The sequence below is a fragment of the Panulirus ornatus genome, chromosome 52 (genome assembly GCF_036320965.1).
Source record: "Panulirus ornatus isolate Po-2019 chromosome 52, ASM3632096v1, whole genome shotgun sequence".
Lineage (NCBI taxonomy): Eukaryota > Metazoa > Arthropoda > Malacostraca > Decapoda > Palinuridae > Panulirus > Panulirus ornatus.
The window spans coordinates 2,052,652-2,072,756 of NC_092275.1; the positions used below are offsets into that span (position 1 = coordinate 2,052,652).

The following is a 20,105-nucleotide window of genomic DNA, read 5'->3' on the forward strand; positions in this document are numbered from 1 at the left end:
TATATCCGCTTTTTCAATCTTTCCTCACTCATTCTTTCCAGGTGACCAAACCATTTCAAAACACCCTCTTCTGCTCTCTCAACCACCCTCTTTTCATTACCACACATCTCTCTTACCCTTTCATTACTTACTCGATCAAATCACTTCTAACCGCATATTGTCCTCAAACATCTCATTTCCAACACATACACCTTCCTCCGCACTACTCTATCTATAGCCCACGCCTAGCAACCATATGATATTGTTGGAACCACTATTCCTTCAAACATATCCATTTTTGCTTTCCGAGATAATATTGTCGCCTTCCACACATTTTTCAACGCTCCCAGAACTTTCGCCCCCTCCCCCACCCTGTGACTCACTTCCGCTTCCACACTTCCATTCGCTGCCAAATCCACTCCCAGGTATCTAAAACACTTCACTTCCTCCAATTTTTCTTCATTCAAACTTACCTCCCAATTGACTTGACCCTCAACCATACTATACCCAATAACCTTGCTCTTATTAACATTTACTCTCAGCTTTCTTCTTTCACACACTTTACCAAACTCAGTCATCAGCTTCTGCAGTTTCTCACATGAATCAGCCACCAGCTCTATATCATCAGCGAACAACTGACTCTCTTCCCAAGCTCTCTCATCCACAAGAGACTGCATACTTGCCCCTCTCTCCAAAACTCTTGCATTCACCTCCCTAACAACCCCATTCACAAACAAATTAAACAACAATGGTGACATCACACACCCCTGCCGCAAACCTACATTCACTGAGAACCAATCACTATCCTCTCTTCCCACTCGTACACATGCCTTACATCCTTGATAAAAACTTTTCAACTGCTTCTAACAACTTGCCTCTCACACCATTTATTCTTAATACCTTCCACAGAGCATCTCTATCAACTCTCTCATAAACTTTCTCCAGATCCATAAATGCTACACACAAATCCATTTCTTTTTCTAAGTATTTCTTACATACATTCTTCAAAGCAAACGCCTGATCCACACATCCTCTACCACTTCTGAAACCACACTGCTCTTCCCCAATCTGATGCTCTGCACATTCTTCACCCACTCAATCAAATCCTTCGCATATAATTTCCCAAGAATACTCAACAAACTTATACCTATGTAATTTGAGCACTCACCTTTATCACCTTTGCCTTTGTACAATGGCATCATGCATGCATTCCGCCAATCCTCAGGCACCTCACCATGAGTCATGCATACATTAAATATCCTTACCAACCAGTCAAAAAGGCAGCCATCACCCTTTTTTAATAAATTCCAGAGAGAGAGAGAGAGAGAGAGAGAGAGAGAGAGAGAGAGAGAGAGAGAGAGAGAGAGAGAGAGAGAGAGAGAGAGAGAGAGAGAGAGAGAGAGAGATGATTGGTTCTCGGTGAATGTTGGTTTACGGCAGGGGTGCGTGATGTCACAACTGTTGTTGAATTTGTTTATAGATGGGGTTGTTAGGGAGGTGGATGCAAGAGTTTTGGAAAGAGGGGCAAGTATGCTGTCTGTTGTGGATAAGAGGGCTTCGAAAGTGAGTCAGTTGTTGTTCGCTGATGATACAGCGCTGGTGGCTGATTCGGATGAAAAACTGCAGAAGCTGGTGACTGAGTTTGGTAAAGTGTGTGAAAGAAGAAAGCTGAGAGTACATGTGAATAAGAGCAACGTTATTAGGCACAGTAGGGTTGAGGGACAAGTAAACTAGGAGGTAAGTTTGAATGGAGAAAAAGTGGAGGAAGTGAAGTGTTTTTACTTACCTGGGAGTGGATTTGGGGAGGGGGCGAAAATCCTGGGAGCCTTGAAGAATGTGTGGAAGTCGAGAACATTATCTCGGAAAGCAAAAATGGGTATGGTTGAAGGAATAGTGGTTCCAACAATTTTGTATGGTTGCGAGGCGTGGGCTATGGATAGAGTTGTGCGCAGGAGGGTGGATGTGCTGGAAATGAGATGTTTGAGGACAATGTGTGGTGTGAGGTGGTTTGATCGAGTAAGTAACCTAAGGGTAAGAGAGATGTGTGGAAATAAAAAGAGCGTGGTTGAGAGAGCAGAAGAGGGTGTTTTGAAATGGTTTGGGCATATGGAGAGAATGAGTGAGGAAAGATTGACCAAGAGGATATATGTGTCGAAGGTGGAAGGAACGAGGAGAAGTGGGAGACCAAATTGGAGGTGGAAAGATGGAGTGAAAAAGATTTTGTGTGATCGGGGCCTGAACATGCAGGAGGGTGAAAGGAGGGCAAGGAATAGAGTGAATTGGATCGATGTGGTATACCGGGGTTGACGTGCTGTCAGTGGATTGAATCAGGGCATGTGAAGCGTCTGGGGTAAACCATGGAAAGCTGTGTAGGTATGTATATTTGCGTGTGTGGACGTGTATGTATATACATGTGTATGGGGGTGGGTTGGGCCATTTCTTTCGTCTGTTTCCTTGCGCTGCCTCGCAAACGCGGGAGACAGCGGCAAAAAAGAAAAAAAAAAAAAAATATATATATATATATATATATATATATATATATATATATATATATATATATATATATATATATATATATATATATATATATATATATATATATCCCTGGGGATAGGGGATTAAGAATACTTCCCACGTATTCCCTGCGTGTCGTAGAAGGCAACTAAAAGGGGAGGGAGCGGGGGGCTGGAAATCCTCCCCTCTCATTTTTTTTTTAATTTTCCAAAAGAAGGAACAGAGAATTGGGCCAGGTGAGGGTATTCCCTCAAAGGCCCAGTCCTCTGTTCTTAATGCTACCTCGCTAACGCGGGAAATGGCGAATAGTTTAAAAAAAAAAAAAAAAAAATATATATATATATATATATATATATATATATATATATATATATATATATATATATATATATATCTTTTCTTTTCTTTCAAACTATTCGCCATTTCCCGCGTTAGCGAGGTAGCGTTAAGAACAGAGAACTGGGCCTTTGAGGGAAAATCCTCACCTGGCCCCCTTCTCTGTTACTTCTTTTGGAAAAAAAAAAAAAAATGATGAAAGCCGGCAAGGCAGCAGGTTTGGATGGTATCGCAGTGGAATTTATTAAGAAAGGGGGTGACTGTATTGTTGACTGGTTGGTAAGGTTATTTAATGTATGTATGACTCATGGTGAGGTGCCTGAGGATTGGCGGAATGCGTGCATAGTGCCATTGTACAAAGGCAAAGGGGATAAGAGTGAGTGCTCAAATTACAGAGGTATAAGTTTGTTGAGTATTCCTGGTAAATTATATGGGAGGGTATTGATTGAGAGGGTGAAGGCATGTACAGAGCATCAGATTGGGGAAGAGCAGTGCGGTTTCAGAAGTGGTAGAGGATGTGTGGATCAGGTGTTTGCTTTGAAGAATGTATGTGAGAAATACTTAGAAAAGCAAATGGATTTGTATGTAGCATTTATGGATAATATATATATATATATATATATATATATATATATATATATATATATATATATATATATATATATATATATTTTTTTTTTTTTTTTTCATACTATTTGCCACTTCCCGCGATAGCGAGGTAGCGTTAAGAACAGAGGACTGGGCCTTTGAGGGAATATCCTCACCTGGCCCTCTTCTCTGTTCCCTCTTTTGGAAAAAAAAAAAAAAAAAAAAAAAAATATATATATATATATATATATATATATATATATATATATATATATATATATATATATATATATATATATATATATATATATATATATATATGTATATATATGTATATATATATATATATATATATATATATATATATATATATATATATATATATATATATATATATTTTATTATTTTTTTTTATTATACTTTGTCGCTGTCTCCCGCGTTTGCGAGGTAGCGCAAGGAAACAGACGAAAGAAATGGCCCAACCCCCCCCATACACATGTATATACATACGTCCACACACGCAAATATACATACCTACACAGCTTTCCATGGCTTACCCCAGACGCTTCACATGCCTTGATTCAATCCACTGACAGCACGTCAACCCCGGTATACCACATCGATCCAATTCACTCTATTCCTTGCCCTCCTTTCACCCTCCTGCATGTTCAGGCCCCCGATCACACAAAATCTTTTTCACTCCATCTTTCCACCTCCAATTTGGTCTCCCTCTTCTCCTTGTTCCCTCCACCTCCGACACATATATCCTCTTGGTCAATCTTTCCTCACTCATCCTCTCCATGTGCCCAAACCACTTCAAAACACCCTCTTCTGCTCTTTCAACCACGCTCTTTTTATTTCCACACATCTCTCTTACCCTTACGTTACTCACTCGATCAAACCACCTCACACCACACATTGTCCTCAAACATCTCATTTCCAGCACATCCATCCTCCTGCGCACAACTCTATCCATAGCCCACGCCTCGCAACCATACAACATTGTTGGAACCACTATTCCTTCAAACAGAATGCGTGCATAGTGCCATTGTACAAAGGCAAAGGGGATAAGAGTGAGTGCTCAAATTACAGAGGTATAAGTTTGTTGAGTATTCTTGGTAAATTATATGGGAGGGTATTGATTGAGAGGGTGAAGGCATGTACAGAGCATCAGATTGGGGAAGAGCAGTGTGGTTTCAGAAGTGGTAGAGGATGTGTAGATCAGGTGTTTGCTTTGAAGAATGTATGTGAGAAATACTTAGAAAAGCAAATGGATTTGTATGTAGCATTTATGGATCTGGAGAAGGCATATGATAGAGTTGATAGAGATGCTCTGTGGAAGGTATTAAGAATATATGGTGTGGGAGGCAAGTTGTCAGAAGCAGTGAAAAGTTTTTATCAAGGATGTAAGGCATGTGTACGTGTAGGAAGAGAGGAAAGTGATTGGTTCTCAGTGAATGTAGGTTTGCGGCAGGGGTGTGTGATGTCTCCATGGTTGTTTAATTTGTTTATGGATGGGGTTGTTAGGGAGGTGAATGCAAGAGTTTGGGAAAGAGGGGCAAGTATGAAGTCTGTTGTGGATGAGAGAGCTTGGGAAGTGAGTCAGTTGTTGTTTGCTGATGATACAGCGCTGGTGGCTGATTCATGTGAGAAACTGCAGAAGCTGGTGACTGAGTTTGGTAAAGTGTGTGAAAGAAGAAAGTTAAGAGTAAATGTGAATAAGAGCAAGGTTATTAGGTACAGTAGGGATGAGGGTCAAGTCAATATATATATATATATATATATATATATATATATATATATATATATATATATATATATATATATATATATATATATATATATATATTTATCCCTGGGGATAGGGGATTAAGAATACTTCCCACGTATTCCCTGCGTGTCGTAGAAGGCGACTAAAAGGGGAGGGAGCGGGGGGCTGGAAATCCTCCCCTCTCGTTTTTTTTTTTTTTTTTTTTTTTTTTTTTTCAAAAGAAGGAACAGAGAATTGGGCCAGGTGAGGGTATTCCCTCAAAGGCCCAGTCCTCTGTTCTTAACGCTACCTCGCTAATGCGGGAAATGGCGAATAGTTTGAAAGAAAAAAGAAAAGAAAGAAGAAAGATATATATATATATATATATATATATATATATATATATATATGTATATATATATATATATATATATATATATATATATATATATATATATATATATATATATATATATATATATATATATATATATTTATATATATATATATATATATATATATATATATATATATATACATATATATATATATATATATATATATATATATATATATATATATATATTTTTTTTTTTTTTTTTTTTTTTTTTTTTTTTTTGCTGTCTCCCGCGTTTGCGAGGTAGCGCAAGGAAACAGACGAAAGAAATGGCCCAACCCACCCCCATACACATGTATATACATACGTCCACACACGCAAATATACACACCTACACAGCTTTCCATGGTTCACCCCAAACGCTTCACATGCCCTGATTCAATCCAGTGACAGAACGTCAACCCCGGTATACCACATCGCTCCAATTCACTCTATTCCTTGCCCTCCTTTCACCCTCCTGCATGTTCAGGCCCCGATCACACAAAATCTTTTTCACTCCATCTTTCCACCTCCAATTTGGTCTCCCTCTTCTCCTCGTTCCCTCCACCTCCGACACATATATCCTCTTGGTCAATCTTTCCTCACTCATTCTCTCCATGTGCCCAAACCATTTCAAAACACCCTCTTCTGCTCTCTCAACCACGCTCTTTTTATTTCCACACATCTCTCTTACCCTTACGTTACTCACTCGATCAAACCACCTCACACCACACATTGTCCTCAAACATCTCATTTCCAGCACATCCATCCTCCTGCGCACAACTCTATCCATAGCCCACGCCTCGCAACCATACAACATTGTTGGAACCACTATTCCTTCAAACATACCCATTTTTGCTTTCCGAGATAATGTTCTCGACTTCCACACATTCTTCAAGGCTCCCAGAATTTTCGCACCCTCCCCCACCTTATGATCCACTTCCGCTTCCATGGTTCCATCCGCTGCCAGATCCACTCCTAGATATCTAAAACACTTCACTTCCTCCAGTTTTTCTCCATTCAAACTCACCTCCCAATTGACTTGACCCTAAACCCTACTGTACCTAATAACCTTGCTCTTATTCACATTTACTCTTAACTTTCTTCTTTCACACACTTTACCAAACTCAGTCACCAGCTTCTGCAGTTTCTCACATGAATCAGCCACCAGCGCTGTATCATCAGCGAACAACAACTGACTCACTTCCCAAGCTCTCTCATCCCCAACAGACTTCATACTTGCCCCTCTTTCCAAAACTCTTGCATTCACCTCCCTAACAACCCCATCCATAAACAAATTAAACAACCATGGAGACATCACACACCCCTGCCGCAAACCTACATTCACTGAGAACCAATCACTTTCCTCTCTTCCTACACGTACACATGCCTTACATCCTCGATAAAAACTTTTCACTGCTTCTAACAACTTGCCTCCCACACCATATATTCTTAATACCTTCCACAGAGCATCCCTATCAACTCTATCATATGCCTTCTCCAGATCCATAAATGCTACATACAAATCCATTTGCTTTCCTAAGTATTTCTCACATACATTCTTCAAAGCAAACACCTGATCCACACATCCTCTACCACTTCTGAAACCACACTGCTCTTCCCCAATCTGATGCTCTGTACATGCCTTCACCCTCTCAATCAATACCCTCCCATATAATTTACCAGGAATACTCAACAAACTTATACCTCTGTAATTTGAGCACTCATTCTTATCCCCTTTGCCTTTGTACAATGGCACTATGCACGCATTCCGCCAATCCTCAGGCACCTCACCATGAGTCATACATACATTAAATAACCTTACCAACCAGTCAATAATACAGTCACCCCCTTTTTTAATAAATTCCACTGCAATACCATCCAAACCTGCTGCCTTGCCGGCTTTCATCTTCCGCAAAGCTTTTTCTACCTCTTCTCTGTTTACCAAATCATTTTCCCTAACCCTCTTATTTTGCACACCACCTCGACCAAAACACCCTATATCTGTCACTCTATCATCAAACACATTCAACAAACCTTCAAAATATATGATTTATATATATATATATATATATATATATATATATATATATATATATATATATATATATATATATATATATATATATATATATGGCAAATATATATATATGGCAAATATTCCCTGGGGATAGGGGAGAAAGAATACTTCCCACGTATTCCCTGCGTGTCGTAGAAGGCGACTAAAAGGGAAGGGAGCGGGGGGCTGGAAATCCTCCCCTCTCGTTTTTTTTTTTTTTTTTTTAATTTTCCAAAAGAAGGAACAGAGACGAGGGCCATGTGAGGATATTCCCTCAAAGGCCCAGTCCTCTGTTCTTAACGCTACCTCGCTATCGCGGGAAATGGCGAATAGTATGAAAAAAAAAAAAAAATATATATATATATATATATATATATATATATATATATATATATATATATATATATATATATATATATATATATATATATATATTTATATATATATATATATATATATATATATATATATATATATATATATATATATATATATATATTGCAAGAGGTCACAGTGGTGCGCGTGAACAAAGATATGCATAATGCCCACTAGGAAAAATGAAACACGATAAGTTCCCCAGTGCACTTTCGTGTAATTATTACATCGTCAGGGGACATACATGAATGAATCTAAGGCGTAGAATAATCAGTTGATATACAAAGAAAAATCGAAGCTAATACGCCATTGGTAAACAAGTGTTTCCATTTGGTGGTGTTCGGGTCTGGCAACATGCCTGTCATAAAATTTTATCTGGACAGGACAGACACTTGTTTACAAATCTTACCTATAACAAAGCTATCCAGTTTGTATAGAACATTCACTCTTATTCATGTTTGATAATTCTTTGCGCGTTTAATGACATAAGATTCAATGATATTCTTTTTTGCCAAGGAGTTACAGGTAACTGAATTAGCGTTACTCCAGTCAATACAATGGTCAATATTTTTAACATGATTAAACAAACATTTGATTCTTGTCCTGTTGTTATACTATGTTTATGTTGTTTAAGTCTGATATGGAGATCCTTCCCAGTCTGCCCAGTATAAACATATTACAGCTTTTACAAGGTAATCTGTAAACACAGCCAGCAGAATTTTCTGGCGAATTTTTTATTAAGATGTTCTTTATAGTGCTGTTATTGCTGAAGGCTACATGTGCATTAAAGGATTTAAGCAACCTGGGGAGTAAAATGAAACTATCATTAAAAGGTAGAACTAAAATGTTCTTGGTATCAAGAAGAGGTTTGGGTTGAACTCGATAGAATGGTTTCTTTGCCAGTTTAAAGGATTTAAGCAAAGTTTCTCACTCGAATCCACCACCGGTGCTGTATCATCAACAAATAACAGCTGACTCACTTCCCAGGCCCTCTTATCCCCACACACTGCATACCCGCTCCCTGTCTAAAATTCGCATATTTACCTACCTCAACACCTCATCTATAAACAAAAAGGACAACTTTGTTGACATCACAGCTGACTAAGCTTCATTAGGAACCATTCACTCTACTCTCTTCTTACTCGTACACAAGCCTTACACCCTTGATAAAAACTTCTCACTGCTTCTGGCAGCTTTCCTTCCACACCATATATTTTCAAGACCTTCTGTAACCACCTACATCAACGCTATCATATGCTTTCTCCGAATCCATAGCTGCCACATAAAATCTAAATATTTCTCACACATATTCTTTAAAGTAAACTCCTGATCCACACATGCTCTTCTAACTCTTCTGAACCAAACTGTTCCTACCCATCTGATGCTTCGCACATGTACATGCCTCTGTACAATACCTTTCCCATCCAACTTACCAGGTATACTCAACACACATCATACCCTCTGTAGTTTGAATACTCACCTTTATCCCACTTATCTTTATACACCTTCAGTCACCTCACCTCGATCCATAAATACACTAAAAACCCTTACTAACCAGTCAACAACACAGCCACACCCTTTCTTAATAATTTCAACTGTAATACAGTCCACTCTAGGATCGTTGCCACATTTCATCTTACACAAGGCTTTCACCACTTCGTCTCGCTTCACTAAACCACTCTCCATGACGCACTGACTTGGAATACTAGCCCTATCCGAACACCCTACAGCTCCCATTCTATCTTCAAACACATTTAACAGTTCTTGAAAATACTCGTTCCATCGCGTCCTCACTTTATGACTCCCTGTCATCGCTTCCCCTTTTATCTCTTTTATTGATTTGTTTTCTTGTCGATCGCACATTATTTACCTCCTTTCAGAACATCTTATTCTTTCTCAGGTTTTTTAATACTCGCTCACCCCATCTTTCATTTGCCCTCTTTTTCAACCCATGTACCCTCCTTTTAACCTCTGCCGTTTCCTCTTATGCAATCCTCAGTCAATTAACTTCCTTCTCTACAAGTACCGCCCAAATGCCTTTTTTTTCTCTCTTTCGCTAGCAACTTTACTTCATCCCACCACTCACTACCCTTCCTAACCTGCCTACCGCCCACCTTTTTGAATGCCATATACCAGCACCCACTCTCCCTGTCTCATTTACTCTCACCTTTTGCCATTCTACACTCAGTCTCTCCCAGTATTTCTTCAAGCAAGTCTCCTCCTAGCTCACTTATTCTTGCCAATCGCTTCGCACCGATATTGTTTCCTCTTTTTCGATAAACCTGCACAAATCTTCAACTTCGCCTCCACAAGATTGTGATCAGACATCCCACCAGCTGCCCCTATCAGCACATGTACGTCTAAAAGTCTCTCTTTTACGCGCCTATCAATTGATATGTAATCCCGCTCATTATCGTCCCTACTTCCATACGCATTCTTGTGTATATTTCCCTTTTTAAACCAGGTGTTCCCAATCACCAGTCCTTTTTCAGATCACAACTCCACAAGTTCTTCACTATTTCTGTTCATAACTCTGAATACCCCTTGCTCCCCAGTATTACTCTCAACTACCACATTCTCACCCTTCACAATTAAATCACCCATCATTGACACCCAACTGCTCCTAAAACACTTGCCTCTCATGATTTTTCTTATGGCCAGGGTGCTTAAGCACATAACTCTCGCCGTCCACTTTCAGTTTTACCCACATCAATCTAAAATTTACTTCCTTGCACTCTATCACGCACACCCACAACTCCTGCTTCAGGAGCAATGCTACGCCTCTCTTGGATATTGTCCTCTCACAAACCCCTGACTTTATTCTCAACACATTTCCACACCATTCTTCCCCTTTACCATAGAATTTTGTTTCACTCAGAGCCAGAAATTCAAACATACTATCTACCTCTCCTCCTTTCTAATCTTCGTTACATTCACACACATTTAGGCACCCCAATCTGAGCCTTCGAGGAGGATGAGCACACCCTGCATGACCCCTTCTGTTTCCTCTTCTAGAAATCGAGATACAAGAAGAGAGGATTTCCAGCCCCCTCCCCCGCTCCTTCCTCCTTTATTCCGCACAAACAAAAACATCAGAACACTCGTATATCTATGTAAATATGAACAAAATATTACAAAGTTAATCAAAGTGATCCGTGACTCTGGCTCTGACTGCTGGGAGGCCCCGCCCATCACCTACAGTAGATACATAAACCCCCCGCCAGGGGTCGCTCCATCAGTGCTCCGTCAGACTCCCAGGTGATCGCACATCACCAGCCGCTGAACTACTGTCCGAACACTGTTGTGTCTGCTGATGAAGTAAGTAACTTATTCTGCTATTTAAACCTCGGATGTTTCTATTTCTTCTAATATGAATTAGAACAGCATCATGAGTATTGGTCACTGGCATAACCAACTGGAGTTGCTAGAGTGAACAGTAGATTACATTTTATGAGATCACGTTTTCTATGTGTAACCAATGGCCACACATACCGTAATTATCTTTATCACTTGAAGAATATTATTTCTTTTCGACTGGTGGTTATAACTTGATAATGACGGCCATACTGACCCTGACAGTTGGCATGCCACACTCTGGACCTCCCAGCCTACCTGACACTGGCCAGTGGTATGTGGCATAGCACACATTACGCTGACCCACCAGCCTGGTAGCAGTCAGTCAGAGAAAAGTGGTGTTCAAACTAGACTTTGGCAATCTTTTACCAAATGGCGTCCTAGCTACGTCTCTTCGTTGTATATCAACTGACTGTTATATTTCTCTCTTGTGTCTCCCCTGATGATGTGATTATTTCACTAAAGTGCACTTGGGAACTTTTCCTGTTTCATTTTCCTCGTGGACTCACAGGAATATATATATATATGAATATATATATATATATATATATATATATATATATATATATATATATATATATATATATATATATATATATATATATATGTATATATATATATGTATATATATATATATATATATATATATATATATATATATTTATATATATATATATATATGATATTTTATCCCTAGAGATAGGAGACTAAAAGGGGAGGGAGCGGGGGGCTGGAAATCCTCACCCCCCGTTTTTATTTTGCCAAAAAAAAAGGAATAGAGGGGGAGCTAAGTAAGGATTTTCCCTCTTAGGCTCAGTCCTCTATTCTTGGTGCCACCTCACTAATGCGGGAAATGGCGAATATGTATGAAAGAAAAAAAGAATATATAATACTTACTATCTTTATTATACTTAGCCGCTGTCTCCCGCGTTAGCGACATAGCGCAAGGAAACCGACGAAAGAATGGTCCACCCCACCCACATACACATGTATATACATAAACGCCCACACACGCATATATACATATCTATACATATCCACGTATACAGACATATACGTACATATACAAATATACACATGTACATATTCATACTTGCTGCCTTCATCCATTCTCGTCGCCACCCCGCCACACATGATACAGCACCTCCCTCTCCCCGCGCGCGCGCGAGGTAGCGCCAGGAAAAGACAACAAAGGCCACATTCTTTCACACTCCGTCTCTAGTTGTCATGTGTAAGCACCAAAACTACAGCTCCCTTTCTACATCCAGGCTCCACAAAACTTTCCATGGTTTACCCCCTGATGCTTCACATGCCCTGGTTCAACCCATTGACAGCACGTCGATCCCGGTATACCACATCGTTCCAATTCATTCTATTCCTTGCATGCCTTTCACCCTCCTGTATGTTCAGGCTCCGATCGCTCAAAGTATAGAGGGGAGAAAGAATACTTTCCACGTATTCCTCCACATGTGGTACAAGGCGTCTAAAGGAGGATGGAGTGGGGGACTGGAACCCCCCCCCCCCCCTTGTATTTAAATTTCTAAGAAGGGAAAGAAGAGAATGAGTCAAGCGGGGAGTGCTCAGCCTCCTCGAAGGCTCATATTGGGGTGTCTGAATGTGTGTGGATGTAACCAAGATGAGAAGAAAGGGGAGATAGGTAGTATGTTTGAGGAAATAAACCTGGGTGTTCTGGCTCAAGCTTAAAGGGGAAGAGTGATTTAGGAAAGTCTTGGGAGTAAAGTCAGGGGTTGGTGAGAGGACAAGAGCAAAAGAGGAAGTAGCAATACTCTTGAAGCAGGGGTTGTGGGAGTATGAGATTAGAGTGTAAGAAGGTAAATTCTAGATGGATGTGGATAAGTTGAAAGTGGATGGAGAAAGATGGGTGAATATTGGTGCCTATGCCCCTGGTCATGAGAAGAAAAATCATGAAAGGTAAGTGTTTTGGGAGAAGCTGAGTGAGTGTGTTAGCAGCTTTGATGCACGAGATCGGGTTATAGTGATGGGTGATTTGAACGCGAAGTTGAGTAATGTGGCAGTTGAGGGTATAATTGGTATACATGGGGTGTTCAGCGTTGTAAATGGAAATGGTGAAGAACGTGCCGATTTGTATGATGAAAAAAGACTGGTGACTGGGAATTCTTGGTTTAAAAACAGAGATATACATAAGTACACGTATGCGAGTAGAAGAGATGGTCAAAGGACATTGATGGATTACGAGTTAATTGATAGGCGAGTAAAGGAGAGACTTCTGGATGTTATTGTGCTGAAAGGGGCAGCTGGAGGGGTGTCTGATCACTACGTTTTGGAGGCGAAGATGAAGATTAGCAGAGATTTTCAGAAGAATGTTGGGAGAAGAGAGTGATGAGAGTAGGTGAGCTTGAAAGGGAGAGTTGTGTGAGGAAGTATCAGGAGAGATTGAGTGTAGAATGGCAAAAGGTAAGAGCAAATGAAGTGAGGGGAGTGGGTGAGGAATGGAATGCGTTTAGGGAAGCAGTGATGGCTTGCGCAAAAGATGCATTTGGTATGAGAAAGATGGGAGGTGGGCAGATCAGAAAGGGTAGTTAGTGGTGGGATGAAGAAGTAAAGTTGTTAGTGAAAGAGAAAAGAGAGGCATCTAGACTATACTTGCAGGAAAGAAGTGCAAATGACTGGGAGATGTATAAAAGAAAGCGGCAGGAGGTCAAAAGAAAGGTGTACAATGTGAAAAAAGGGCAAATGAGAGTTGGGGTGAGGGAGTATCATTAAATTTTAGGGAAAGTAGAATGATACTTTGGAATCAGGTAAATAACGTAAGACAAGAGAACAAATGGGAAAAAATGTGAAGGAGGCAATTGGGAAGGTAATAACAGGTAGTGATGAAGTAAGGAGATGGAGTGAGTATTTTAAAGGTTTGTTGAATGCGTTTGATGATAGAGTGGCAGATATAGGGTGTTTTGGTCGAGGCGGTGTGCGAAGTGAGAGGGTCAGGGAGAATGATTTGGTAAACAGAGAAGAAATAGTGAAAGCTTTGCAGAAAATGAAATCCAGCAAGGCGGCGGGATTGGATGGTATTGCAGTGGAATTTAGTATAAGAGGTGGTGACTGTTGTTAATCGGTTGTGTATAGATGGATCACAGAGAAGTGCCTGAGGATTGGCGGAATGCATGCATAGTGCCATTTTACAAAGGCAAAGGGGATAAAGTTCAGTGTTCAAACTACAGAGGCATACGTTTGTTGAGTATTCCTGGGAAATTATATGGGAGGGTATTGACAGAGAGAGTGAAGGCACATACAGAGCAGTGTGGTTTCAGAGGTGGTAGAGGATGTGTGGATCAGGTGTTTGCTTTAAAGAATGTACGAGAGAAATACTTAGAAAACCTTATGGATTTGTATGCAGCATTTATGGATCTGGAGAAGGCATATGATAGGGTTATTATAGATGCTTTGTGGAAGGATTTACGTGTATATGGTGTGGAGGTAAGTTGCTAGAAGCAGTGAAAAGTTTTTACCAATGCATGTATACGAGTAGAAAGAGAGAAAGATTGGTTCCCAGTGAATGTCGGTCTGCGGCAGGGGTGTGTGATGTCTCTATGGTTGTTTAATTTGTTTATAGATGTGATGGTTAGGGAGGTAAATGCAAGTTTTGGAGAGAGGGGCAAGTATGCAGTCTGTTGTGGATTAGAGGGCCTAGGAAGTGAGTCAATTGTTGTTCGCCGCTGATACAGCTCAAGTGGTTGATTCATGTGAGAAACTGCAGAGCTTGGTGACTGAGCTTGGAAAAGTGTGTGAAAGGAGAAAGTTGAGAGTAAATGTGAATAAGAGCTAGGTTATTAGGTTCAGTTGGGTTGAGGGACAAGTTAATTGAGATGTAAGCTTAAATGGAAAAAAGCTGGAGGAAGTGAGGTGTTTTAGATATCTTGGGGTGGACTTAGCAGCGGATGTAACCATGGAAGCGGAAGTGAGTCACAGGGTGGGGGTGGAAGCGAAGGTTGTGGGAGCGATGAAGAATGTGCGGAAGGAGAGAACGTATCTCGGAGAGCAAAAATGGGTATATTTGAAGGAATGATAGTTCTAATAATCTTATATGGTTGCAAGGCATGGGCTATAGATAGGGTTGTACGGATAAGAGTGGATGTGTTGGAATTGAAATGTTTGAGGACAATATGTGGTGAGGTGACTTGATCGTGTGAGTAATGAAAGGGTTAGAAAGATGGAAATAAAAGGAGAGTGGTTGAGAGAGCAAAAGACGGTGTGTTGAAATGGTTTGGACAGGAAAGATTGCCAAAGAGGTTATATATGTGTCAGAGGTGGAGGGAACAAGAAGCGGGAAACCAAATTGGAGGTGGAAAGACGGAGTGAAAAAAGATTTTGAGCAATCGGGGCCTGAACATTCAGGAGGGTGAGAGGAGTGCAAGGAATAAAGTGAATTGGAAGGTTGTGGTATACCGGGGTCGACGTGCTGTCAATGATCTGAACCGAGGCATGTCAAACGTCTGGGGTATACCATGGAAAGGTCTGTGGGGCCTGGATGTGGATAGGGAGCTGTGGTTTCGGTGCATTACACATGACAGCTGGAGACTGAGTGTGAACTAATGTGACCGTTTTTGTCTGTTTTCCTGGTGCTACGTCGCTGAATCGCCTGTATACTTGCCCATCTTTCCAAAACTCTTGCATTTATCTTCCAAACCACCCCATCCATAAACATATTAAACAACCGTGGGGACATCACATACCCCTGCCGCAAACCGACATTCACTGGGAACCAGTTACTCTCCTCCCTTCCTACTCGTACACATGCCTTACATCCTTGGTAAAAACTTTTCACTCCTTCTGGCAACTTACCTCCCACACCATATACTTTTAAAGCCTTCCACAAATTATCTCTATCAACCCTATCTTATGCCTTCTCCAGATCCATAAATGCTGCATACAGATCCATCAGTTTTTTCTACGTATTTCTCAAATACTTTCTTCAAAGCAAACACCTGATCCACACGTTCTCTACCACTTCTGAAACCACTCTGCTCTTCCCTAGTCTGATGCTCTGTACATGCCTTTACCCTCTCAATCAATACCCTCATATATAATTTCCCAGAAATACTCGGTACACTTATACCACTGTAATTTGAACACTCATCTTTATCCCCTTTGCCTTTGTACAATGGCATTCCGCCAATCCTCAGGCACTTCACCATGATCCATACATACAGTGATTATGATAAATTCCACTGTAAACCCACCTTGCCGGCTTTCATCTTCCGCAATGCTTTCACTACCTCTTCTCTGTTTACCAAACCATTCTTCCTGGCCCTTTCCCTTCGCACACCATCCAGACTAAAACAATCTATATCTGATCTGCCACTCTATCATCAAACACATTCAACAAACCTTCAAAATACTCACTCCATCCCTTCCTCACTTCATCACTACCTATTACAACCTTCCCACTTGCCCCTTTCATCGATGTTCCCATTTGTTTTCTTGTCTTACGCACGTTATTTACCTCCTTCCAAAACACCTTTTATTGAACCTGAAATCTAATGATACTCTCCCACCCAAATTCTCTTGCCCTCTTTGTCACCTCTTGCACCTTTCTTTTGACCTCCTGCCACTTTCTTTTATGGATCTCTCAGTCATTTGCACTACTTCTCTGCAAATATCATCCAAACAACTCTCTTTCCTCTTTCATTATCAACCTTACTTCTTCATCCCCCCACTCACTGCCCCTTTCCTACCTTTCTCATGCCACGTGTATCTTTTGCGCAAGCCATCACTGCTTCCTTGAATACAACCCATTCTTCACGTCATTTGCTCTCACCTTTTGCCATTCTACACTCAATCTTTCCTGGTGCTTCCTCACACAAGTCTCCTATCCAAGCTCACTTACCCTCGCCACTCTCTCCTCCCCAACATTCTCTCTTCTTTGGAAACCTCCACAAATTTTCACCTTCGCCTCCACAAGATAGTGATCAGACATCCCTCCAGCTGCCCCTCTCAACACATCAACATCTAAAAGTCTCTCTTTTACATGCCTATCAATTAACACGTAATCCAGTAATGCCCTTTGACAATATCTCCTACTGACATACGTATACTTATGTATATCTCTCTTTTTAGACCAGGTATTCCTTATAACCAGTCTTTTTTCAGCACACAAATTCACAAGCTCTTCCATTTCCATTTACAACACTGAACACCCAATGTACACCAATCATATCCACATCTCCCACATTACTCACCTTCGCATTTAAATCATCCATCACTATAATCCGATCTCGTGCATCAAAGCTGCTAACACTCACTCAACTGCTTCCAAAACACTTCCTTCTCATGATCTTTCTTCCCATGACCTGGTGCATAGGCACCAATAATCATCCGGCTCTCTCCATCCACTTACAGTTCTACCCATATCAATCTAAAAATTACTTTCTTAGACTCTGTCACATACTTCCACAACTCCTGCTTCAGGAGTAGTGCCTCTCTTTCCTTAGCTCTTGTCCTCTTACTAACCCCTGACTTTACTCCCAAGACTTACCCAAACCACTCTTCCCCTATACCCTTGAGCTTCGTTGCACTCAGAGCCAAAACATCCACGTTCCTTTCCTCAAAAATACTACCTATCTCTCCTTTCTTCTCATCTTGCTTACATCCGCAAACATTCAGACACCCTAATCTGAGCCTTCGAGGTGGATGGGCACTCCTCGCTTGACTCCTTCTTCTGTTTCCCTTTTTAGATATCTAAACACAAGAATGGGATGGTTACGAGTCCCCCCGCTCCCGCCCCCTTTGGATCGCCTTCACATTCATCGCCGTTTTCCGCTGTAGCGATGTAACGCCAGGAACAGGCGAAGAAAGGCCGCATACGTTCTCATCCATTCTCTAGCTGTCGTGTGTAATGCACCGAAACCACACCTCCCTATCCACAGCCGGACCCTACACACCTTTCCATCATCTTCATTAGATCGATTCACATACTTTGGTTCAATTCATTTACGGCACGTCGACTTCCTGCAGTACCATATCGTTTCACTTCACTTTATACCGTGCAAGCCTTTCACCCCCCTGCATGTTCTGACCACGATAACTCAAACTTTTTTTCAGTATATCCTTCCACCTCCAATTTCATCCCCCCTCCTTGTCTTCTCCATGTTTGACACATATATCCTCTTGGTCAACCTTTCCTCACTCATTCTCTGCATATATCTAAATCATTTCAGCAAACACTCTTCAGCTCTCTCAAACACACTCTTCTTATTAATATACCTCTTGCATTAATCTATCAAACCATCTCACACCACATAGTGTTATCGTAACGTTATTCCAGCACATTCAACTTCCTCCGCACTTCCTCATTCATAGCCCATGCTTCACATCCATACAACATCGTTGGTACTACTACACCTTCAAACATGTCCATTTTCGCCGTCTCATATAATGACCTCTCTTTCCACATATTTCTCAATACTCCCAGAACCTTCGCCCCCTTATCCACCCTATGACTCAATTCCGCTTCCATGGTTCCGTTCGCTGTAAGTTAAACGACTTTAATGAAAGCAGTGATTCCTTTGTTGTGATTCTTTCCAATTAACAACTTGACAAGGATTCTTTGAGTGGCATAGACTATGGGATAAGTCTTGTTTGTTCAAACAAAGAAGTTAATTGTGTTGATATTGCAAGATCTTTCATAATTTGGAAATGTACAGTAAATCATCTAATGATGATGTGAACATTTGTAAAAGTGTAGTGTATGCCAGTTTGTCAAAATAGCTGTTCCAAATTGTCCAAAAAGATTAATCAGTGCTATTAACAATTTGTAATAAGATGATGAAATACATATAATTAAAGCTATTTTGGCCAACGCAGTTGTCATTTAGGACGAAATTAATCATTAATTAAAAATGAATTGCGTTTATGTGATGACACAATATACTTTAAACTCAGTAAAATCCCCTGGAAGTAGTTGATTCTTACTTTAATAGAAAACTGAAGTTGTTGTTGAAAGATAATGATTCTCTCATCAAAGGTTTTTCATCATTGTTCCCTTCATTCCTATATATGTATGAACTTATCAAAATAAATAAGCCAAACTTTCCAGCAAGACCTAAAGTGAGCTCACTGGGTCCTATCTCATATGAATCATCAAAATGGTTAGTTTCTTTATTAAGCTCACTCGTAGGTAAGATATCAAATTCTAAAATCATGAAGAATGTAAATTTAGTTAAGCTTAGTGATATCCATGGTGATTTTGATTACAAACAAAGTTTTGATGTTTCATCCTTGTTCACAAAAGTTCCACTTGATGACCTCTTAGAATATTTTTTATTGATGTCTTGGATAATCTTGATTCACCTGTTTCAGATTCTGTGTTTATTGAATTGATACAATTGCGTTTATTTCAATTTAATGGAGAATATTAAGCTCAGAAATTGGGTATGGCAATTGGTATCTCTCTCTCACTAGTATTAAGTAATCTTTACATGGAATTCTTTGAAACAAAAGTACGAGGGGATATCTCACCCTCTAAGGCAATTTGATTTTGGTATGCAGATGATGTTCTTTGTGCTTGGCCAACAAACGAAAATCTACAAACATTTCTCCCTTTACTTAACAATTTAGTACCTTGTATCAAAATTACTATGGAAATGGAAGGTATTTGTGCGTTGCTATTTTTATTTTACATGATCCATAGGGATAGAAACACGTTTAAGTTTAGCATATACAGAAAACCCACCAATGTTTGTTTTTATCTTCATCATTACTCACCTCAACATTAGAGAGTTAAACCTCCCCTTGAT

General features: G+C 40.2%; 1 protein-coding gene across 1 annotated transcript in view; it reads left to right on the plus strand.

Annotated features, from left to right (window-relative positions):
* The first annotated feature begins 11,197 nt into the window (after positions 1–11,197).
* Positions 11,198–20,105, plus strand: part of LOC139764959 (uncharacterized) — a 34,440-nt gene continuing 25,532 nt past the window's right edge. The window contains exon 1 of the mRNA XM_071692017.1: positions 11,198–11,295. Within this exon, the coding sequence (XP_071548118.1) occupies positions 11,291–11,295 (5 nt within the window). The 5' untranslated portion in view covers positions 11,198–11,290. The remainder of the gene's footprint in view (positions 11,296–20,105) is intronic.